The following is a 25821-nucleotide window of genomic DNA, read 5'->3' on the forward strand; positions in this document are numbered from 1 at the left end:
ATCCAACTTTTTATTGCTGGATATGCATTTAGAAGAAAAACAGAAATTGGTGTCTAGTTAGTGCAGGGATATATACATCATGACTCTTGGACTCTTGCACAAAGCAGCCGGTACCCACGTGTTTCATTCTTCATCATAGTTTGGTTCTTCGACATACGGGTGCGTGATCCACCAGGCTGCTGGTATATTTACACTGGCCCAGATTCCTTAAGCCTATACAAGATGTCCACACTCATGAACTAGGGTTAAAGGTCAAGATCATCCAGCTGATGACAAAGTAGAAGAGGAATATGGGGTACACCGCTAAAGCTCTTCGGTTAGGTGGCTGACTGTCTGCTAAAAAGGCAGTGGATGCTAGAAGAAAAAACAAAAGTTGTTACGTTAACAGTAATTGTACGCAACTATTTTATTTAAAATTACAAAAGGTGTCTTGCCAAGCACCATTGTATATATGTTACCGCTTTTTATGCATTTACTACTGCACTTTTGTATGTGAATATTAATCCAGCATAAAGATTAAACTAAAACCAAGGGTGCCTCGCCAGATACTCACATAACCACAATCCTCCACATAATGCTCAATTATGTATACAGCTTTCTGGGAGTGAGGGTGCATCTGGGTGAGCATACATACTCAGGCATAACCACCAGGAAAAAATACCCCTCAAGTAAGTATAACTTATTATATATACATTTGCTAGGTATTTCTCTAGCACGATGTGTATATGATGTGTCATACTTCCCTTTTATTGGATGACAGGTTCACGTTTGTAATTACAAGAAAGTGTAGAGGCAGTCCATAAATTGGCACACAAAGAATGAAAACTGCAGGTTAGTATAGCATGTTATATGTTAACTGATTTTGCAAAATCACTACTATATACATAAAAAGAAAATATACTGGAATTAGCTTCACATTGGTGTACTAACAGGTGGACTGCATGCACATCAATCTCAGTCCTCCCCACTATGTTACATAATGCTGTGTGCGCATGCTCTGACACAATGGAGACACAGATGTGTACTTGCAGTTCACAAATAAGATAAGAGATAAAGGCTGTGAGTAAAGGCAGGTTTAAATTTCACCTATAAATTTACTAGCAAAATAGCTGTCAAGTGTTACAAACAAACCTCTCTCAAGACAAAAGAAATGAAGCATCCTTACCAAAGGTGGACCAGGCAAACATAGCCGTCACTACAACCAGTGGCACGATGACAGTCACGATGAAAACTGTGTTTTTACTCCCTAGGAGCAGTAACCTGCACACCAGCATGGCCACCGTCAGAGGTAAGATGCAGTAACCCAGCACACACAAGCTCTGGAAAAAAGAGCTGTGAAAGAAAGGAAAACATAGTTACAATCATAAAACAGACTAGTAATGCATTCTTCTACAGCTCTAAATGCAAAATATACGAATCACATTGTTTTCATGCAACATAAAAGCATTTGGCACTCACTAGAATAAAGATTCATTTATGCTGCTTTGATATTTCCGGTTACATTAACTGACTTTTTGTCAGTGTTACTAGTTACTTGTGTACATAGTCTAGATGGCTGTATTGCGATGGTGTGCAGATTTGTTTTATATAACATTTTTAAATCTGCCTGTTCACTGTGGTGTGGACATAGATGGGCACATATCTCCCTTCCCCAAACATCATACAGAATACATTTTGAAGATGGAATCATTATACTCTCTATGCCAGAAAGTGAATGAATGAACACCCAAAAGCCTAGGTGTTTTTATTCCACATGATAACAGTTTCATTCAGTTCAATCTTGGAAGCTCGCTATTCATTCCTCAGGATAATCTAAAAATTGTCTCTAAGTATTATTATTGATTATCCTTTCCACAAAGAAATGGAAATTGTTAATTTCTACTTACATGGTTCCCCCTAGCAGCTTAGAGTTTAAAGTGATCACAACAGCCCCAAACCGTATTATTACGCAAAGTGGGGTCCTCCATCATCTTACTCTGGTCTGCATGGCCACCCTGAAGCATTCTGGGACAAAGAGACAAACATTACAGCTCTAATAAATATTAAACAAGCAGATAAAATATAATTAAAACATATACCTGTTTAAAAATCATCAAATGCCCTAGGAACAAGCATGCCAGCTTAGAATCATCACTTATTTAGTTTACGGATAGGTAGCCATGCAGTCTTCTATGCATGCTACTCCCTCTAGTGGCAGAAAGCAAAACTGAAGCCTGTATTACGTGAGTAGCAAAGACTTTGCCTGAATGGGCATACTGCAATCTTTGTGGAAAGCCTTCCCAGGAGTGGAAGCTGCAAAAGTGTGTGTGTGGGGGAGCACAACTGCAGATTAATGCACCCGGTTTTAGAATGACATGTCTGACAAGCTTATATACAGTAGGTGTGATGGCCATAGTGTACCTTAGCCCAACCTACGGAAACTTTATAATACTGCTTGTGGCAACCAATGACTAAATAAATGGAGGCGCCGAATTCATTACAACCCTCATAAATATTAACTCAGTGTGGTATTTGGTAAGTCTCCCAAAACATCACATGACTGAACAATGGCAGCTCTGCAGTTAATGGTCGCTGACTGGAACAAAAAAAAGATTAACAGGTTTTTGTCTCATTTTCTTTTCTGTGAGGACTGTGTTTTATGATAAAGAATACAAAAATTTAGAGGCCAGATAGATTATAAACACTGGGCACCAGGGGCATACCTAGAGTATTTGGCACCTGGGGCGGATCCTGTATGTGGCACCCCCCCACACACTTTAAAACTGCATAGCTTCTACCGTTATATACCGACGCAGACACTGAAGGTGGTAAAGCATAACACTTACTGTTATCATTATATACTGAGGCAGACATTGACGGTGGTACAGCATAACACCTACCACTATATACTGAGGCAGACAATGAGGGTGGTACAACATAACACCTATCACTATATACTGAGGCACACATTGACGGTGGTACAGCATAATCCCTATCACTATACATTGAGCCAGACATTGACAATAGTGCAGCATAACTCCTATCACTATATACTAAGCCAAACATTGATGTGGTGTAGGCCTACCACTTCATTAGTAGTAGGGATGCACCGAAACAAATTCTGGACTGAAACCGAAAATGCAGCATTTACCTGGCCGAAACCGAATATGGGCCCCCCCACACCATAAAAAAAATCTAACACTTTTATTTCAAGTAACACACCAAAATAGGACAAAACAATTAAATAACAATATTAATATATATATATATATATATATATATATATATGATTGTTAACATCAATCACATTTCTATCATGCCCAGGCATACCCAGATTCCAGGATGTACTCGCAGACTTGGCATGATAGGAGTATGATTGCCCTATCTACCCCTTCTCACTCCCTTTTGTCCTACCTACCCCTTCTCACTCCCTTCTCCCTATCTACCCCCTATCCCCCCGTCTCACTCCCTTCTCCCTATCTACCCCCTCATAACTATCTACCCTCTCCCACTTTGAAGTTCACTTACCTTTCAGGAGTCCTGCGGTGGGGGTGAAAGGCCTCTGTCTCCCAGCTCTGCCACTGTATGGAACAGTATAGAGTGATGGGAGTTATGATGTACTAGAGCATAATTATATAATGAAAAATACATTGGAAATGGTACAGCATAACACCCATCACTCTCACACACTTACCAATCCGCACATATACCAATCCACACACACACCAATCCACACATACCAATCCACACACACACCAATCCACACATACCAATCCACACACACACCAATCCACACATATACCAATCCACATATATACCAATCCACACATACCAATCCACACATATACCAACCCATACATATACCAACCCACACACATACCAATCCACACACATACCAATCCACACATATAACAATCCAGACATATACTAATCCACACATACCAATCCACATATATACCAATCCACACATATATCAATCCACACATATCAATCCACACATATACCAATCCACACATACCAATCCACACATATACTAATCCACACATACCAATCCACACACATACCAATCAACTCTCACTCACTGAATGCTTTCCTACCTTTCCTCTTTTCTCCTTACAGCTTCTTTTCCTCCTCTTCTTCAGTTCTTCTGTCGGGTCAGAGGGTACGGACGGCAGTGGGCGCGGCTTCGGTGTTGTGAGCCGGGATCTGACAACAAATCCGGCGCACAGCAGCTGTGGTTGAACCCGGCTTAAAATCACTCAAGGGAGCCGGAGGTCTGCTAAAGACCTCCGATACCGCTCCCTTGCGAGCCTGCTCCTCCAGCGGCGGACAAGTTGGCACCCCCCTGATGAGCGGCAACCGGTGCGGATCGCAACCCCCCCCCCGGCCCCCACTAGGTACGCTACTGCTGGGCACATAATTACACAGACTGCTGGGTAATCTCCAAACATCAAGGAAATGGAAGTAATAAATACTTACAGAGCAAGTGAGACGCACAACACAAGAGAGCCCCATAAATCCCCTGCAGAAAGACCACAAGACCACAGCATTAGGAATATGGTGCCAACAGTAACGATAATTCAGATTAGTAGCACATAGAATCAAAATGGTTCACTTCAAATAATCGTAATTCAAAGAAGTGCATACCATTGAGTTCTTTATCTTAGGGCATGATTGTTCTTTTTGCATGCAGGTATGTTTTGCATTAAACCAATACATTTTATTGCATGCAAATTTGATCATGCTGACGAACGGCCTCAGTTATAAGAGGCAGCTGGGGAGAGGAGTTAAATCAGTTAGAAAAACAATGCCTCCATTAACCTGCTTGCGGTAAAATGCACCGGAGCTCATGCAAAACGGACTCCAACATACATTTCATAGGGCTGTGCCTTGGAATACAGCAATGGACAGGACCAAAACACAAATGCAGGCAAAAGCAATGATTCCCAAGCCGGTTCACATCATTCTCCTCCATTTATAGCCAGGTGAGCATTAATACGGGGTTGGTTCTCCTAATTATTATTATTACTACCACTCTTTCAAAAAGAAACAAGGGAAGGAACTCAGTTCAACTTGGAGTTGGCGGCATCACGTCATGGTTTAAAGTTACACCCAAGCTAATAAATTTAAATGAAATAATGCTTCAGTTTGGAGGCAAGGTCTCACTGCTACAGGTAAGTCATTGAGAATAATATTTACTGGGTGGGCGCTAGGGAAAGGGAATCGGGACCCACTTACATCATATAGTCCAAGGCGTGGTATGAAGATCGCAGAAGGGGTAACCAACTGGAGATATCTACCCATTTATTCTGATTATTCTGTTACTGGAATGGCTTTTTGTGTTCTTTCCTATTACAATTTTTGTGGGAAATCAGTATTTCATCTGAGTTCCAAAATAACCTCTAGAAGCGACACCTAGTGCTCAAACCGTAAAAGATGTTTTGGCATTCACATACTCACAGTCTCTTAAGAGGGTTGTGCTTCTTTGGGGATACATGACATGAAGAAACTTTTTCCCAACAGCCCTCAGGTCCCGCATCTGAAACAAAACAAACAAAAAGTACCTAGAAATTATTGAGGAAATGTGCTGTTGCAGAACACAGTCAAGGGACCAGATGTCTTCCCTTTCTGAGAATTATACCACAAAAACCTACTGACCTCTGTAAAAAGGTAGTAGACATAGAAAAGAAAAAGAATCGGTACAACATTCAGGAAACATGATTAGTGCCTGTTATTGTTTGCAGGAAACAGTTTAAGCTGCACAATGGAAAACTGAACCGATAGAAAATGTCAGACTGCTACAAAATGTTTTGGTTTTTTTCCACCATAATCGATCTGCTGCACAATAAAAATGTTCTATATTTTGCAATAAAGACATTTTTAACCTACAAACATCTATTCATCAGCCCCAATAAAAATGAATGTTCAATGGCACAGATGAGCACAGATGAGGTAATTTGACTTTTTTGTATATTTTGCTGCGCATTTGCAGGTTGTGACCAAACCCTAGGGTTGAGTAGCCTCATCTGCCTCATTAATAGTGTCCAGAGAAGGCTTTTAATGGAATGAGCAGCCAGTCCCACTGATTCATCACCTTGGTAGGAAATATAGCCATGACAAATTAGATAGGACCCAAACTTGGGGTACTTTGATGTAGCGGTGGTCAAAGCAATATACGGCCATATAGTGTGACAGAGTCCCCAATATTTACGCCTTAGATAAATATCCCTGATTTTTGTATCGGGTATGTGCTGTATTCTTACTTTGTTTTACACACACATATATATCAGAATGTATTAGTTCAGCAATGCCTTCATTTTCCCAGTCAATTCCTCTAAAACCAGAGCATCCTTTGAAGAGAAATGTGGCTCTGGTACTGCCTAGCAGGCAGGGCCGGCCCTACAATGGAGCCGACTGGGGCAATTGCCCCAGGCGGCACTTCAGAAGGGGCGGCACTTTGCCGCCCCAAGCTGTTTTTTTTTGTTTTGTTTGAAGCGGAGGAGAGAGAGAGGGGCACCGAGTGGTTTTCGCTTACCCGCTCGGCGCCCCTCTCTCTCTCCTCTGCGGCGAGTTTCCCTGTTCGGTCTCGGTGCCGGCTTGTAATGCAGAGCGCCGGAAGTGACGTGAATTTCCGGCGCTCAGCATTACAAGCCGGCACCGTGGCAGCACAGGGAGACTCGCCGCAGGACTGTTTAAGGGTAAGTCGGCGGGGGGCGTCGGCGGGGGGCGGCATTTTAAACTTCGCCCCAGGCGGCGTTAAGTCTTCGGCCGGCCCTGCTAGCAGGCCTCTGATGTCACCAGGTAAGGACAAACACTAAAGAAACAAATAATGTATTTTTTTTCCCCCATAAAAAATTACATTGGGTACACCAGTAATCCTTTCAGAGCTATTATTCTAAGAACTTGTGGATAAGAAAAAAACGTAGACAAAGCCTTCAAGCAGCATATATATATAATACTTAGAACACAAACCAAGGTAGGAAAGAGAAGTGTAGATGCCTATGTTATAAAAATCTAATGTAAGACTGTGGTAGGACTTAATACAGATGTTGTTAGGCATGACTTGACAGCAAGAGAATTAGTGCTGGGTGCTATCCCACTTAATATTACGTTGTTCCTAACTTTTCTAACCCAGTGCGCTGCATGATGAATAGATTTGATCAACCCATCTATTCAACATATGTATATACAGAGAAAACAAGGTTATTCAAAGAGTTAGTTTTCATACAATAGTGTCTTTGACGGGCTCATCCGGAGTAAAATAATCATCTTCATGCGACTGTGAAGCAATAGGAACAGTGATCTCTCCCTCCACAGGAATATCCCCAGATATAGAAACATCTGACAGCCCTGCAAACTGAAAACAAAAACAACAAAATAATAATAACTAAGACAACAAGATAAAACTTTTTCCTATAGGGTCATCTTATATTCAGGCTTTTTCTTTTTTTCATAAATTAATAATCAAATTTTGGGGGGTCATCTTATAATCAGGGTCGTCTTATAATTGAACAAGTACGGTAGTATCCAGTAGACGGAAATATAAACATTATTCAAGAAGAACAGGATAAAGATGTTCAGATAGAAGCATCAACAGGCCTAGCAGATGAGAAAGCACAGTCTGAAGTAGCTAAAGTACAAGAATCTCCAGAGCAAGAACTCAATTACTCTTAATGCCCAACAAATGAACTCCAGCTAAAAGACTTTGATCTTACTTTGGAAGATCAGTGTTGCCATATGAACCAGCATTATGGAAGGATGTTGAGCAAATGCCTGCTGCAGAAGCGGACAAGTGGAAAAAGCAATAGAAGAAATAGAAGCTTTGCAGAAAAATAAAACATAGACTCTTACAAAACTACCCAAAGACAAGAAAGCCAAAGGCTGCAAAGCCAAGCAAGAGGGGAAATAAAGAAGTATAAAGCCAGGCTATTCACAAAAGGCTACTCTCAAAAATATGGTGAGGATTATTAGTTTTTGCACTAGTAGTAAAGCTTACCACAATAAGAGTACTCTTGACTTTAGCAGCTTGAAGACAGATACACGTAGAACACCTTGATGTAAATACTGTTCTTACATGGAGAAATAGAAGAAGAGCTGTACATGCAACAGGCTCCAGGATTTATATGTGACAAGAATAAGGATCTTGTGTGTGAGCTTCAGAAGGGGCTTTAAGGTTTAAAGCAAGCAGCAAGAGCTTGGAATGAAAAACTTGACAAAATGCTTACAAGTCCTGCCTTTATACACGCCACAGAGAAGGCAGATGGATATTCATATTGACCTATGTTGATGGTCTCATTATTTGCTATGAAGATCAAAAGGACAGTGCAGAAATAGTACATCATCTGAACAAAGAAGTGGAAATTAAACAACTGGGCAATGTTGGTTACTATTTAGGCATGCAGATTGAAAGAGACGAAGATGGAAGTTTTCTCCTCATTCAAAAGCCAAAGATCCTAGACTTGCTTGAAGGTTTAGGACTACAAGAAGCTAAAACAATGTCTACTTCAATGGAAGTGGGTTTCCACAGGCAAATGGAGCAAAGTGAACCATTATCAGAAACAAATGGCTACAGAGAAGCCGTAGGTAATACTTATCTACGACAACCTGAACTGACATAGCTACTGCAATAGGCATACTATGTAGAAAGACTAGTTCACCCACACAAAGAGACTGGACTGCAGTCAAGAGAATAGGAAGATAGCTGAAAGGGACTGCACATTGAGACTAGAGTAATAGGATACAGAGATGCTGATTGGGCTGAAGATGTATCAGATCGTAAGTCCACCAGTGGGAGAGAGGTCTTATGGATCAAATCGCTACTGAAAGACATGGGAATAGATGAACCCACACCAATGCAGATCTTTGAAGACAACCAAAGTTGTATAAGACTTGCTCTATCAGAGAAAATGAGTGCATGTACAAAGCATATTGATGTGAAGTACCATGTAGTAAAGGATTAGTTGACTTATGCTAACAGGAAAGATGAAAGCAGATATACTCACCAAGCCACTAACAGGAGACCTTTACCAGAGTCTACGTGACAACTTAGGGGTTGTAGATTCTAAAGCATATTGAGTTGAGAAGGGGACTGTTGGAAACATTATCAACTCTGCTTGCTTGCGGACTTTAGGGGGCGATAGAGATAATGAAATGTTTAGCCCAAAACTCAGTCTCTTTCCATGTTCATTGCCCATATTCCCCTAGTCCTCTCTCCACCCATTTCTCTGAGCCTTCTTTGCCCCGTGTGAGCAATTGCCTTCTCCTCCCAGATTCCCCCCCCCCACTTGCTCAACCGCCCTTCTCCAGCCACTGTCTGGTCTCCTCTGATCTCTGTGAAGCTGCCACACTGGGTACCAGTGTGCAAAACTTTGTGCAGCTGCAGAGAAAAAACTGACAGGAGGGAGTGGAGGGGGCCAAGCATGGAAGGGGAGGTAGTCAGTGTATGTGAGAGAGTGCAGCTGCAGAGAAGATACCAATAATAAAAGTGGAAAGGGAGATTGAGGGGAGGGAACATCAGTGTGTGAGATGGTGTGCAGCTGCAGTGAAGAAAGTGACAGGAGAAAAAGTAGGGGAGTCAAAGAGGGGAAGAGGTCAATGTGAAAGAGAGTGTGCAGCTATAGAGAAGACACTCACAGGATAGGGGTAGATGGAGCAGTGTACAACAGATGCTGTTGTAATCTTAATATAATCCTTGCTTGTCTGCAGAGGTAAATTAATACACATTTAGTTGGCCGCCCCTACCTATTATTATGCAGAGAAAAAAAATCAATGCAGATAAGACCTATTCAGCCAATCTATGCTGCCATTTTTCTGCTACACAGACTCAAAGAATAATCAGTCCTCAGATGTGCAGTGGCGACTCTAGAAACAATATATAGGGGGGGCACACAAGATACCAGTCAAACTGGGGGGGCATTCATAATTTCAACCATAAAATCATACCACTGAGAAAATATATATATATATATATATTGCCAAAAGTAATGTGCTATGGAATGATACTTTTGTTATTGGACAATTAACATGGGAAGCCTGAAGCCACAATTTAGTACGACTAATCCTTGAAATAAATATTATAGCATAAATAACGCAATACCTTAACTTTTCCACTAAATGATTTGAGGGCCTTGAATGTTTTGTCCCCTGAAGTCACTACAGCTTCAGGAGGGCATTTTATCTCTAGATAAGTATAAATTAAATAATTCCAACTGTCAGGAAACAGATAACCAAACACACACACCAACACGGGCTCTGTCACACCGACACCCAGACACACACACCAGGACAGGCTCTGTCACACCGACACCCAGACACACACACCAGGACAGGCTCTGCCACACTGACACACAAACACACACACCAGGACAGGCTCACACCAGGACAGGCTCTGCCAAACCAATACCCAAACACACACCAGGACAGGCTCTGCCACACCGACACCCAAACACACACACACAGGACAGGCTATGCCATACGGGCACCCAAACACACACCAGGACAGGCTGTGCCGCACCAACACCTATACGCACACACACCCCAGGACAGGCTCTGGTACACTGATAAACAAAAACACACAAACAGCATGACACAATCTACGTCACTGACATCTACATCAGGATGGATTTTTCACACTGCATTGTTGTTTATACCCCCTTAGTGTTTTTGACCCTTGTGTATTGATGCCCCAGCCAGCACCCTTTTAGTATAGATTAATGTGGTGCCCCCACACCCTTGTATAATCGCCTCCAGCCACCACTATTTGTATTAATGGCCCATCACATATACGCATTAGACATGCATTTTTATCTACATCATGAGTACTTATCTCTTTGAAGTAAAGACTGTGATTGAAACATGATTTCAAAATTACAGCTGAACTGGCAGTTTCGTTAATATTGGATCCTGCTGCTGATATATATATATAAATATTAGCCCCAGTTGCCGATATATATTAATATTAGACCCTGCTGCCGATAGCAGGTATAGATCAACACATTTACACACAAACCCAGCTTTGCATGCATAGATCAATTGAAATTCACTTGTGATCTCAGCACTGAAGGTATATATCAAATCAACAGAATCAGACATACAAATCCTGTATTTGCAGGTATACAATAACAATATATAAAACGTAGCATTGCAGGTATAGATCAAATAAATACATGGAGACAGCATTGCAGGTATTACCGTATTTGCTCGATTATAAGACAACCCTGATTATAAGACGACCCCCCAAAATCTGAATATTAATTTAGGAAAAAAAGAAAAAGCCTGAATGTAAGACGACCCTATAGGAAAGAAGTTTCCTATAGTAAATGTTAATTCATGTAAACTATTTTTTTTAATAAAAGCTATGATTGAGAAAAATATTTTGTTTTTAATTCCTTTTATTTTCCAACCTGCCCCCAGTTATGCAAATCTGCCCCCAGGCTTGTCACTCTGCCCAATAAATGCCTTAAACCCTCTATATGCCACTGTGCCCCATTATATGCCTTTTGACCCCCTATGTGCCACTCTGCCTCCAGACATGCCTTATACCCCTATATGCCACTCTGGCATTTAGGGGGTTAAAAGGCATATTATGGGGCAGAGTGGCATATAGGGAGGTATTAGGCATTTCAGGAGGCAGAGTGGCGTATAGAGGGTTAAAAGGCATTTCTGGAGGCAGAGTGGCGTTAAGGGGGTTAAAAGGCATTTCATAGAGCACTCTGCCTACAGAAATGCCTTATGCCCCCCATTTAACCCCCCCCAAAAAAACAACTTACCGGTGCTTCTGACTTCCTGTGCGAGCAGCCTCGGTTTCGCTACGGGGGCACGTGACTTAACAAGACATTCCTGTCTCCCTGCGCCAATTCAGAATTGTTTGGAAAAGGCCCTTCTGACCAAAAACAATTGTTTGTGCCCCCTAAAGGCATGGACCCCATCTCAGCTACTATTTCTGTAGTTACCAACCAAAAAATTATGGGGCGCAGATACATATAAGGGAAAAAAAACAATATAGTGCAGAATATAAGACCAATTTTATGTGTGGGTAAAGTGTTGCACTCACAGGTGGAATAGATGATTCAGACCCATCCAAGTTGAATGCAATAATATCTTTAATAATCTTCGTTGACTCTAAAAAATAAACTTAAAATAGTGCAATATCCGGGTAAAGAATTAATGTCACCAGTAAAGAATGCACTCACATTTGGTCCATGCACCCAAAGTGCTTGAAGCGTGTAAATGAAAAGTCCACCAGTTGTGGGATGTAGAATAATCCAAATAGATCCTTCTAAACGCGTTTCGCCGACTTGGCTTCTTCAGTAGAAGTATAATCGATCCGGTAAGTAATCTTGTTCCGTTGTTGTGCTTTTTTTATAACTATTTCCGTGTATACGTCATCCCACGCCGTCCGTTTCCCGTCTGTTGTTCTTGTCCCGTCTTGTGGGCGTCATCGCGCACTGTCGCGTATCACGTACGTCATCCGCTTCTCCTCTGTTGGTGTTGCCGCGTTCCATATGTCTCCAACCCTCAGTGTGCGTATCAATAAAGTTCTCATGAGAACATGGGCGGTTCAGCTTTTACTTGAAATGATCATAATATGGTCCTCCCAGGAGTGGGGTTAAAAAAATATGTGGTTAGGAGTAATCAACCAGGTAAGTGAAAATGCATTTGGCTTCCATACCCGAAGGTGAAAAAATAGACGGAGAGAAGACGGAGAAAAGGCAAAGAGAAAGACAAGTCCACCAAAAGAACATTTACCGTATTTGCTCGATTATAAGACGAGGTTTTTTTCAGAGCAAATGCTCTGAAAAATACCCCTCGTCTTCTAATCGGGGTCGTCTTATAATCAGACCTCAAATAGAGGTCTGACTATGAGACTAAGATCCAGATCCCCCGCACCGCTGCAGGGGACCTGGATCCTTCTGTCTCCCCCCCCACCACCACTTACCGGTGCTTCCAATTTCCTGCTGTATTGACGTCAACTCGATACGCGTAGACAACTTACGCTGCAGCCGGAAGGAGGTGTGGCTAGCAGCGGGGGTTGTCTGCGTCCATCGCGCAGACTTTCCCCGGCTGTCAGAGATCAGAGTTCGCCACACCTCCTTCCGGCTGCAGCGTAAGTTGTCTACGGATCGCGTGGACGTCAACCCGCTGCCCCGGTATACAGCAGGAAATTGGAAGCACCGGTAAGTGTGTGGGGTGGGGTGGAGTGTTAAATGGGGGGGGAGACAGAAGGAAGACTGCTGCCCCGGTATACAGCAGGTAAGTGTGTGTGGGGGGGGTGTTAAATGGGGGCATAGGGCATTTCTGGAGGCAGAGTGCTCTATGAAATGCCTTTTAACCCCCTTAATGCCACACTACCTCCTGAAATGCCTTATACCTCCCTATATGCCACTCTGCCCCATAATATGCCTTTTAACCCCCTAAATGCCAGAGTGGCATATAGGGGTATAAGGCATTTCTGGAGGCAGAGTGGCACATAGGGGGTTAAAAGGCATATCATGGGCCACAGTGGCATATAGAGGGTTAAAAGGCATATCATGGGCCACAGTGCCATATTGGAGTGGCAAGCATGGGGGCAGATGTGCGTAACTGGGGGGCAGGTTGGAAAATACAAGGAAATAAAAACAAAAAAATATTTTTCTCAATCACAGCTTTTATTAAAAAATGTAATAGTTTACATGAATTAACATTTACTGGTAAAACTTTTTTCCTATAGGGTCGTCTTATATTAAGGCTTTTTCTTTTTTTCCTAAATTAATATTGAGATTTTGGGGGGTCGTTTTATAATCAGGGTCGTCTTATAATTGAGCAAATACGGTAATTTATGTATATATTTGTGTATACTTATATATAAACATTCATTTTATGGTTTTGATTGTGCAATGTAGATATATTTAGTTGTGACGGTGATTCTTAATTAGAAAACAAAGTGTTAGAAATTAAATAATTATTTAATTTATTATAGTGAGATGTGGTGGGATGTGATTTGAATATCACAGAAATCAATATGTCTGTTATTTTAATGTGAATAAAATGAATACATTGTCTAAAGTATATTTTGTCTGTGTATTTGTGAAATAAAATATAAATATGAATATAATGTGTTGAGTTGGTGATGTGAATGAGATTATTATGAATGAGGTATAGTGTAAATGTTATAGAGATCTGGATATCTGTTATCACTTAAATGAAATCAATATAAATATTAAGGGATTAGAAAAATGCTATTGTTATTCTAAGATCCATAAAGGAAGTATCTCCATAAATAAAAACATAGGGATGTATAAAAATTATGCATATTAATGAGTGCTGTTGTGTGTTGTGTATATTAAAATGAATTCTTATAAGATTTATATTAAATTATGTATTTAAGATATTTTTAAGAAATCATGGTATTTGGATCCTTATGAGATTAATAGGTTGCAGGATTTATAAGATTAAAAAAGTAAATAAAAAATTATTTTATTAGAGGATATTTAACCCCTTCGAGACAAAGGCTGATTTTACTTTTTGTACCCTTTGTGACAATGGCCTTTTTAACATTTCTGCGCTGCTTGTGTTTAGCTGTAATTTTCTTCTTTCCCGTTTACTGAACCCACGCACATTAGATATTGTTTTTTTCAGGACAAGAAGGGCTTTCTTTAGATGACATTGTTTTGATTGTATCATATTATTTACTATTAAAAAAATTATAAAATATGGTGAAAAATTTAGAAAAAAATGACTGTTTCTAACTTTTAGTTGAAAAATCTTTTACTCATCTATAAAAGGTAATGAAAAAACCTGCTAAATAGATTCTACTATTTGTCCTGAGTTTAGAAATACCCAATGTTTTTATGTTTTTTTGCTTTTTTCTACCCATTATGGGGCAATAAGTACAGGTAGCGTTTTGCTATTTCAAAGCCATTTTTTCCAAATCTGGTAATTCTTCCCCCCCTGTGCCATTTCGGGTATCTTTGAACCCGGCCAATGCAATTTACCCCATCAAGTCATATATTTTTGAAAACTAGACAGCCCAGGGTATTCCAAATGCTAGTATTTTAACTCTTTCCATGCACCATATCTACCACCAGTCTTTGTCAAACTTTATGGTAGTCATTTTTTTGCATTTGTTTTGTCATACACATTTTACTTCAGGTATGAATTAAAATGTTCTAGTTTATGTCACTATCACAAAACACCCCAATATGTGTTCAGCAACATCTCCTGAGCGCAGCGATACCCCACATGAATGATTTTGCCTGGCTGTTTGGGGGCAAAAGGGCCACATTTGGGGCATGCGCATTTTTCAATGTTGAACTTTGGCATTTGGGGATCCACTGCCCATGCCCTATTTGGTACATCTTTGAGCCGGGCCATTTCAGTGTGCCCAATAAACCCATATATTTTTGAAAACTAGACACCCCAGGGTATTTCAAATGCTAGTATTTTAACTCTTTCCATGCACCATATCTACCACCAGTCTTTGTCAAACTTTGTGGTAGTCATTTTTTGCATTTGGTTTTCCACACACATTTTAATTCAGGTATGAATTAAAATGTTCTCGTATATGTCACTATCACAAAACACCCCAATATGTGTTCAGCAACATCTCCTGAGTACAGCGATACCTCACATGAATGATTTTGCCTGGCTGTTTTGGGGCAAAAGGGCCACATTTGGGGCATGCGCTTTTTTCAATGTTGAACTTTGGCATTTGGGATCCACTGCCCATGCCCTATTTGGTACATCTTTGAGCCGGGCCATTTCAGTGTGCCCAACAAAACCATATATTTTTCAAAACTAGACACCACAGGGTATTTTAAATGCTGGTATTTTAACTCTTTGCATGCACATATTTTACCACCAGCATTTTTTCAAAGTTTGCAGTAATATTTTTGTGTGTGTATTTTTCCCCCACACACCTACTTTATGTATGAATTTACAGCTCCTGGTATATGCCGCTGTCACACGACACCCCATAATGTGTTCAGCAACATCTCCTGAGTGCAGTGATACCCCACATGCATGGGTGTGTCATTTTTGGGGGGAACTAAAAGGCCACATTTGGTACGTGTGCATTTTTCTAATTGGAAATTAGATGTGTGGCCATCCTCCCCCCCGTGTTAATTGGGACGTTGTTGAACCTGGCCCATTCAATTTACCCCATCAAATCATACATTTTTTAAAAGTACACACCCCATGGGCATTTAATATGCCAGTATTTTAACTCTTTCCATGCGAGAATTGTTTTAAGCTAATATGCTAATTTTAGGACTTGCTCACAAAAATATATTTTTTATATATATATATTTTTTATTTTTTTTAAAAAAAAATTTAACATTTTTTTTCAACTTGGAGGTTCCCCTGATAGTGACATCAGTGGGAAATGATTTTTACATTTTACTGTTTTTTTACTATTTTTTTCTAATTATTATTAATTTTATTTTATTTTTTAATTTATTTTTACTAATCACACTGTGATTAGAAAGCTGGGCTCCATTGACTTGCATGGTGAATGCAGTACCTGTATTCAACCTGCAAGTGGAGCCAAAGTTCTCTAGATGGTCTGGACTATCTAGCGAACTTTTAAAATTTGTGGTTCCTGTTACAGGACGGCGGCCATCTTCCTTGATGGCGAAGATTGCCGGCAGCTGCGGCTGTGACCGCTCTCCGGAGCGGTCACAGCCCATCAAAAGGTTAGTGTTTGGTGTCGCTGGATGCCTCCTGATCGAGGCATTCCAGCGACACCATTTAAGTTTAGGAGGCGATCGTCGATCGCCTCCTAAACGCTTTTAAAACGGGCGTCCGCCGCCATACAAAGTATGGCGGATGTTGACGCCCCGTGGAGGGGCCAGAGATGGCCCCTTCGTGCCGATCGCGGCGTTGCTGAATGCCTCGAGGTCGAGGCATTCAGCAACGCTTTTTGGGTGCAGAAAGCGATAGTAGATCGCTTTCTGCACCCGTTTAAAGACGTGCCGGTCCTGGCACGTCAATTGTCGTAAAGCACATGCTTTTCCGTGCCGTGCCAGGACCGGCAATTGTCATTAAGGGGTTAAATTAAATATATATAAACATAAAAGTAAACATAAAATTAAACCTAAAATAATATATGAAATATTAAAATACGTGAATATTGTATGTAATAAAAATCTATATAAATAAATATAAATGTAAATGTAGATATAAATATGGAGTTAAAATTGCTCGATTATAAGACGACCCTGATTATAAGATGACCCCCCAAAATTTGATTATTAATATATGAAAAAAAAGAAAAAGCCCGAATATAAGACGACCCTATAGGAAAAAGTTTTACCACTAAATGTTAATTCATGTAAACTATGTGAACTATTTTTTTTAATAAAAGCTATGATTGAGAAAAATATTTTGTTTTTATTTCCTTTTTTCCCCAACCTGTCCCCCGAGTTATGCACATCTGCTCCTAGGCTTGCCACTCTGCCCCAGAAATGCCTTATACCCCCTATATGCCAATGTGCCCCATGATATGCCTTTTAACCCTCTATGTGCCAATCTGCCTCCACAAATGCCTTATACCCCTATATGCCACTCTGGCATTTAGGGGGTTAAAAGGTGCAGAGTGGCATATAGGGAGGTATAAGGCATTTCAGGAGGCAGAGTGGCGTATAGAGGGTTAAAAGGCATTTCTGGAGGCAGAGTGGCGTATAGAGGGTTAAAAGGCATTTCTGGAGGCAGAGTGGCATTAAGGGGTTAAAAGGCATTTCATAGAGCACTCTGCCTACAGAAATGCCTTATGAACCCCATTTAAACACCCTCCCTCCTCCAAACTTACCGGTGCTTCTGAGTCCCCGGTGCGTAGCCGAAGCAGCAGGTAGACGTCTACGCGATTCGCGTAGACAACTTCCGCTGCAGCCGGAAGGAGGTGCGGTTAGCAGCGGGGGTTGTCTGCGTCCATCGCGCAGACCTTCCCCGTCTGTCAGAGATCACGGGGGATCCAGGTCCCTCAGTAGCTTTAGTTGGCAGCCTATTTTGTAGGTATTTTGGCTGTCTGAACAGCTTCTCCACAATGTTTATCGGGGAGTCCTGCATCCAAAAGCATGCATCTCACCATGCCCATTAGTGATGTTCTTTCTTTCTGCAACTCCATTTTGTTCTGGTGTATATGCAATAGACTTGCGCATTCGTCTTCGGGCGAACATGAAAACGAGCACGAAGAGGCCGTTTTTTTGTTCGTTCCGAAGACACGCCGAAGAGAATACAGTGCCGGCAAAACGTAGGAGAAGACGAAGACTCACAACCACGAAGAATCGAAGATTCTTCGTGATCGTCTTCGTTTTTGCCGCGCAGCCGCCAAAATTTCAAACAGGAGTGAGCTGATCTCGTCTGTCCAATCAGCTCACTCTTGTGACGTCACGCTAAGGGTCTCGTCCAATGCCTGTGCTGCTGTTTTTTGAATTCTGAAGGCGCCTTTATAAGACCAGAGCTTGCCTGAGAGATCCATTCATTTTTCGCTGTGACTGCTTTGGCAACACTGCTGTGCTGCATCCGAGCGTTACAGAGAGAGATTGTTCTGTTCTGTGTGAGACTGGTAAGCCTTAGCCTGCCATTTCTCACAGTGTACTTCATCCTCACTTCAGTGCTACTTAATATAATTAATAATAATAATTTGATTAATTTAATTTTTTTTATTTAATTTGTCATCAACTGTAGTGTAAGTGCTGTTGAGTTGACAGTGCACCCAGTGCCTCAGTGGCACTGGGGTGCCCTTGCCCTGGGCTGGCACTAGTGCCTATTGCCTGTCCTGCTTAAATAAATTAAATAGAATTTATAAATAATAATTTAATAGAATCTATAATGTAATAGTTCATTATTATATATATATATATTTGTCAGTCATATATATATATATATTCTATAGTATACTAGTGTAGAGTGTACTGTAGACATTCATCTACTAGTGTCTAATTTAAAATCAGTAATATTAATTAATATAATTAATAATTGAATTCATTATAAAATTATATATATATTTGTCAGTTATAGTTAGTAATAGTATACTAGTGTAGAGTGTACTGTAGACATTCAAGACATCTACTAGTGTCTAATCTAAAATCAGTAATATCAATAATTCTATAATTCTTTCTTGTCTTAATAGTTAATTAAATTAGCTATAAATAAAAGTAATAATATTAAATAATTACTACTAGCGTATAGTTCAGCTAATCTTATTAGTACTGGTGCTGCAGCTCTATAGTTTGTGCTTTGTTTTAGCAACAGCAAGAGACCAAGTCAATTTTTCTTAATTAATCTTTCATTTTATTTCATTTGTTTTGCTCACCTCAGTCCATCAGTGAAGTGAACTTGTTGGGCTAGTGAGTGCAGCCGCATAAGTGCTGTGTTTTTTTTTGATCAGCAAGCAGTGACGTTAACTGTTTTGCAAAGATTTTCTCATTTATTTTACATTTTATTTCAATTTTATTAAAAGTACCCTTAGTGTTTTGCTCACCTCAGTCCATCAGTGAAGTGAACTTGTTGGGCTAGTGAGTGCAGCCAGCAGTGAAGCTAACTGTTTTGCTGAGACATTTTATTTTATTTCTAATTCTTTTCAAGAAAAATTGACTGTGACGAGCTGTACTAAGCAAAGCTTCAAGCTACTAGCTGTAGTACTAAAATAATTCTAATCTTCTTTAATCTTAATCTATAATATATTATAAATAATATATAACAATATAAATTCTAATTCATAATCTATAATATAAGTAATTCTAATTTCTAATTCATAATCTATATTCTTCTATCTATAATACATAATATATAAGTAAATTATTTCTAATCTATTAATATTATATAACTTAATATTAATTAATAAATCATATACTGAATCTGATTTAACCTCACTTTAGCTTAGTGGGTTTGAGAGCGTCTGCCTAGAGGTAGACTTATAGTAAGGAAATATAGCTTTAGGCTAGCATAGTAGTAGGCTAAGCTCTTAGGCCCGTGTAAATTCAAATTAAAAATAAAATACTGCTAGTTATTAAATAGTTAATCTTGAGTTAATAATTTAAATAACTTTAGCACTTTGGCAGATTGCACACAGCACAGTGCAGTAGTGCATAGTTTTACTTTTTAAGCAGTAGCACTGAAGAGAACTTCCTCTAATTTTTTGTCTTTAATTCGTTTTTCCTTTTTTTTTATTTTTTTTTTTTTTTTTTTTTTTATAGTTTTTTAAACACTACACTACACTACACACACAACACAAAATTTGAAATGGATCCTCCTTTTGGGACTAAGGAGGGACAAGCTCCATCTACCACCGCCACCACCAGCACCACCACCAGTTCTAAGATGCAGCCTTTGCGTCAGTCTAGTCGGCCAAGTAGGCCAAGCTCTCGCTTATCATATGGGGAAGCATTGCTTGAAGGATCATCAAGTAAAGGAAAGGCACCAAAAGCAGGCAGTAGTAGTGCGGCTAGGCCCACAAGCTCTATGGTTTTTTACGGAAAGCCTAAAGCACCAGAAGCACGTTCAAAGTTAAAGGGTAGCACAAGTAGTACCAGCCCAGTGACTAAAAAGAAGTGCCTTTTGCCCCAAGCAGCATCTTCCCCATCCACCAGCAGCATGCAAGGTACCAAGCAGAGCCAAATTAGCAGCAAGACTCAGAGGGGTCCCAAACCAAAGCGATCTCATTCCTTTGTAGGGAAAACCACCACCACCACCACCCCCACCTCTACCGCCTCTACCACCACTAGTGCTGCGCCTACTGTTCCCACTGGTACCGCCACGCCATGTCCTCCTAGTACCTCTAGCAAGCCACCAAGTCCTTACAAAATTTTTGTAAAGACAGTTAGAGAGAGGGCTACACATAGTGGAACTCCACCTAGCGAGGTAGCAGAGGAGCCTGAGACTGAGAGGCCAAGTGCAGAGTCTATTCTTCCTGCTCGCACTACTACTAGTCACGAGTCTCACGACGATATCAGTCTTAGCTCCAGCCTAGCAGGAATTCCATTCGATCTGGCTAATGAAGAGCTAGACTATGAGCCAGAGGAAGTAGAGGAGATGAGTGGTCAGGAATCAGATTCCTCAGGGAGCAGTGTCCAAATGACTAGTGCACAATTTTCCCCTGAGCCTCCACCTTCTCCGCTACGATCATCACCACCACCACCACCACCAGCAGCAAAACCTAGCAAATCTAAAGCAATTAGCAGTCCCACTATGGCCAGTACTGTTACCACCAGTCCCACCACCACTAGTTCTGCCTCTGTTCATCCACCCCGAGCAGTAGGAGCAGCACCCAAGGCACACTCCAAGGCTATGCGCGCCCCAATTTGGGAGCACTTTGAAAATGTTGAAGAAGGGCGCTATGGAAAGTGCAAACATTGTGGGAAGCTAATAAGCAGAGGGAAAGTGTCTGGCCATTTTACCAGTGCTAGCATGAAGCATCACCTCAGCACTCAACACAACGCTGTGCTATTGGGGAAAGATGCAGAGGGAAAACTTAGTGCAGGCAGCATAGCTGGTGGCCGTGGAAAAACCCCAACAGCTTCTTCTTCTGAGCCAATAGCAGCAGCAGCAGCAGCAGCAGCAACTAGTGCTGGCAGCCAGAGACCAAGGCAGGTTGGAGCACTGCATGTCCAGCCCACCCTGGAACAATTTGTGGCATTCCAATCCAAAAGGTCAATGCCCAAACAGCAGGCCAATAAAGTAACGCGACTGATTGGTCAGTTCATTGCTGTTGGAGGGGCATCCTTCTCTATGATCGAAGGGGAGCCTTTCAAACAATTGATGGCGGCTGTGGCTCCACAATATACAGTTCCGTCACGTTCCACTTTCAGCAGGAACATTGTCCCCTCATTGTATCGGTCCTGTGTTGCAGCAGTGAAAGAGGAGCTTTCCAAGGCTGCTGGTCAGTCTGTTCATTTCACTACAGATTTGTGGAGTGCACCTAGCGGCCAGCATGCCTTTCTTTCTTTGACAGCACACTGGTGGCAGCCCGGTGTGTCTAAGGAAGCTGCTGCAGCAGGCTACCGATCTTTCCTTCTCCATGCAGAAGTGATGGATGAAAAGCACACTTCCCAAAACATTCTGCATGCGATGAGGAAAATGTTTAGCCTTTGGGTGGGAGCAGAGGCGGGCACCAATGTTGAAGTTGGTTTTGTGGTAACTGACGGAGGTGCCAATATGGTGAAAGCGCTGCGAGATGGTCATATTGTTGGTGTGCGCTGTGCAGCCCACATCATCCATCTTGTAGTGAAGGCAGCAATGTCAGAAGGAACTAATGTGGCAGCAGTAGTTCTGTCCCGCTGCAGAAAGATCGCTGGGCACTTTCACCATAGTGTTAAGGCTAGCCAACTTTTGAGGGAAGAGCAAGAGAGGTCAGGTCTTCCCGTACACTGCCTACGTCAGGATGTCAGTACACGGTGGAACTCCACGTTAGACATGCTCGAGAGGATTTTGGAGCAGCAGAGGGCAATCCATAATCTTGCCTCAGAGCACAATATTGGGATTACCTCTCCATTGAATAGGGAGGATTGGACAGTGATCGCCCAGCTAGTGGCAGTCCTTAAACCATTCAGGGATGCCACAGAAAATTTAAGCTCAAACACTGCCAGTCTGGCCCAGGTAATCCCAGTGTTCTCCCATCTAGGCAGCAAGATGGATGTGTTCCTTGGAAACCGTGAGGCTGTTCAAGGTGGCACTCTACATCCTGACATAGCAGCCATAGTCAGGAAGCTGAAGGATCTGCTAAAAGTACACCTTCGCAAACGAATGGAAGAGAGTCCCGAAATGATGCTAGCGTGCCTTTGCGATCCAAGAATTAAGGGAAAGCTAGCTTTGAAATTTAATGTTCTCAGTAGCTACCGGGAGCAATTGGTCAACAAGGTGCGTGACTGGCAGCGTAAAATGGGAATGCTGTCCGAGGAGGGAGAGGTGCAGGAGGAGGAAGAGATGATGTGGTCTGCTACTCCTAGCAGCAGCATCAGCAGCAGTGCCACAAGCAGCACAACACAGCTGAGTGGAGCAGCTGCGTTTTGGGAAGAGGCACTTGGGAGTATAGTTGGACCATCTGACAGAGCTAGCAGCAGAAAGGAGAGTAGTGCTGCTGAAATGGTCAAACTTTACCTCTGTGAAGTTCCTTCTGCGCCTAATGTTGATCCTCTTAGCTACTGGGATGAAAAGAAGAGTGTGTGGCCTGCACTCTCATGGGTTGCGCAGCAGCTACTATCATGTCCGCCAACCACTGTTCAAAGTGAGCGCGTGTTTTCTATGACTGGAAACATACTGAGTCCACAGCGCTCACGCATGGCACCTCATCTGATGGAGCAGATTGCCTTCCTTAAATTCAATCTGCCCAAGTTGGGTTACCCAGCTCTTAGCTTGGAAAGTTAATTTTTTTTATCTGTAATGTTTAAGGTAGTTTCTCCCCCTGGTTGCACGTGTTTGCGGTGTGGCAACGTCTGCTACCTCCGCCGGTGTAGCCAATTTACGCTAGGGCCTAGTGTCTGAGTTCTGGAAGTCCGCTCCCAAACGCCATGGACTGACAGACTTTCATGCTTTGCCCTGGGGTGAAACAGGTGAGCGGGTCGTCAATTGCCCACTCATTCACCTTTTTCCTTTTCCAACGGTGCTGCTGGTGGTGGTGCCAGCATCTTTTGCCAGTTCGCTTCCTGGCTGAAATCATGCCTCAAATGTCCCTAATGGAGAGGGTAGTTTCTCCCCCTGGTTGCACTTGCTGCGGTGTGGCAATGCCTGCTACCTCCGCCGGTGTAGCCAATTTACGCTAGGGCCTAGTGTCTGAGTTCTGGAAGTCTGCTGCCAAACGTCTAGGACTGACAGTGTTTGGATGCTTTGCTCTGGGGTGGAACAGGTGAGCGGGTCGCCAATTGCCCACTCATTCGCCTTACCCAATTCTGCTGCTGCTGCTGCTGGTGGTGCCAGCGTCTCTTCTCTGCCAGTTCGCTTCCTGGCTAGTGTCATGCCTTAAATGTCCCTAATGGTAAGGGCAGTTTCTCCCCCCTGGCTGCGTCTGTTTGTGGTGTGGCAACGCCTGCTACCTCCGCCGGAGTGGCCAGCTTATGCTAGGGCCTTGTGTCTGAGCTCTGGAAGTCCGCTGCCAAACGTCTAGGACTGACAGTGTTTGGGTGCTTTGCCCTGGGGTGAAACAGGTGAGTGGGTCGCCAATTGCCCACTCATTCGCCTTACCCAATTCTGCTGCTGCTGCTGGTGGTGGTGCCAGCGTCTCTTCTCTGCCAGTTCGCTTCCTGGCTAGTGTCATGCCTTAAATGTCCCTAATGGTAAGGGCAGTTTCTCCCCCCTGGCTGCGTCTGTTTGCGGTGTGGCAACGCCTGCTACCTCCGCCGGAGTGGCCAGCTTACGCTAGGGCCTAGTGTCTGAGCTCTGGAAGTCTGCTGCCAAACGTCTAGGACTGACAGTGTTTGGGTGCTTTGCCCTGGGGTGAAACAGGTGAGTGGGTCGCCAATTGCCCACTCATTCGCCTTTCCCAATTCTGCTGCTGCTGCTGCTGCTGGTGGTGGTGCCAGCGTCTCTTCGATGCCAGTTCGCTTCCTGGCTAGTGTCATGCCTCAAATGTCCCTAATGGTAAGGGCAGTTTCTCCCCCCTGGCTGCCTCTGTCTGCGGTGTGGCAACGCCTGCTACCTCCGCTGGAGTGGCCAGCTTACGCTAGGGCCTTGTGTCTGAGCTCTGGAAGTCCGCTGCCAAACGTCTAGGACTGACAGTGTTTGGGTGCTTTGCCCTGGGGTGAAACAGGTGAGTGGGTCGCCAATTGCCCACTCATTCGCCTTTCCCATTTTTCAATGCTGCTGCTGGTGGTGGTGGTGCCAGCATCTCTTCTCTGCCAGTTCGCTTCCTGGCTAGAGTCATGCCCAAAATGTCCCTAGTGGTAAGGGCAGTTTCTCCCCTCTGGCTGCGTCTGTTTGCGGTGTGGCAACGCCTGCTACCTCCGCCGGAGTGGCCAGCTTACGCTAGGGCCTTGTGTCTGAGCTCTGGAAGTCCGCTGCCAAACGTCTAGGACTGACAGTGTTTGGGTGCTTTGCCCTGGGGTGAAACAGGTGAGTGGGTCGCCAATTGCCCACTCATTCGCCTTTCCCATTTCCATTTCATTATTTTCCTTCTGATACACAACCAACCAAACATAACACACACAATAACACAAATAACACAGTGACATAACACATAACACACATAACACATATAACACAGTGACAAGTGACAACACACATAACACACATAACACATACACGTACAATGCAAAAATCACAAGGACCTTTCCTCTTGTTATTTGTCCTGGCCTTCATTTCTACACTCACTAGCATTAACGCTATAACTCACACTTCATACTATAACATTTTTCCATCCACATACCTGCCAACAGACCCAACTTTTTCAGGGACAGTCCTGCTTTTTTCCAGTCCTGTCCCATCTAATTTAGCTAAACTAGGTATGCAAATACACGTTGGTAGTTATAGCTCGGTAGGTAGCACTAGTATAAACATTAAATAAATATAATAAAGTACTAAATAATAAATCTAACTTTAAAATACATTTAAATAAACCCCTAATTTTTTTTTAAAACCCATTAAAATTAAATTATTATTTAGACATAATACATCTTTAACCAAAGCAGTGCACTGCTACTAATCTTAAACATAACCGTACATTAACCCTAAGCTATTTTTTAGTTCTTGTCCAACATTTTTCCATCCGCATACCTGCCAACACACCCAAGATTTTGGTGGACAGTCCTGCTTTTTTCCAGTCCTGTCCAGTAAAAGTTGGGTTGTTGCAAAGTATGCCATTGTAAATAGGTAGCAAATGTTAGGCATGTATTACAAGTGGTCCAAAATCAATTTAAAAATGTAAAATAATCCCTA

At 42.2% G+C, this 25821-nt stretch overlaps 1 protein-coding gene across 1 annotated transcript; it reads right to left on the minus strand.

Annotated features, from left to right (window-relative positions):
• Positions 1–232: 232 nt before the first annotated feature.
• Positions 233–7330, minus strand: LOC149287462 (protein YIPF6-like). The gene is given in 8 exon segments (XM_089492851.1): positions 233–354; positions 1166–1332; positions 1887–1950; positions 1953–1971; positions 1974–2004; positions 4459–4501; positions 5440–5518; positions 7208–7330. Coding segments are annotated over 7 exon segments (525 nt in total). The 5' UTR covers positions 7208–7330.
• Positions 7331–25821: the final 18491 nt, after the last annotated feature.

Source organism: Sceloporus occidentalis, unplaced genomic scaffold (assembly GCF_023333645.1).
Source record: "Sceloporus occidentalis isolate IW3139 unplaced genomic scaffold, rSceOcc1.0.p SCAF_60, whole genome shotgun sequence".
In the NCBI taxonomy this organism is placed as follows: domain Eukaryota; kingdom Metazoa; phylum Chordata; class Lepidosauria; order Squamata; family Phrynosomatidae; genus Sceloporus; species Sceloporus occidentalis.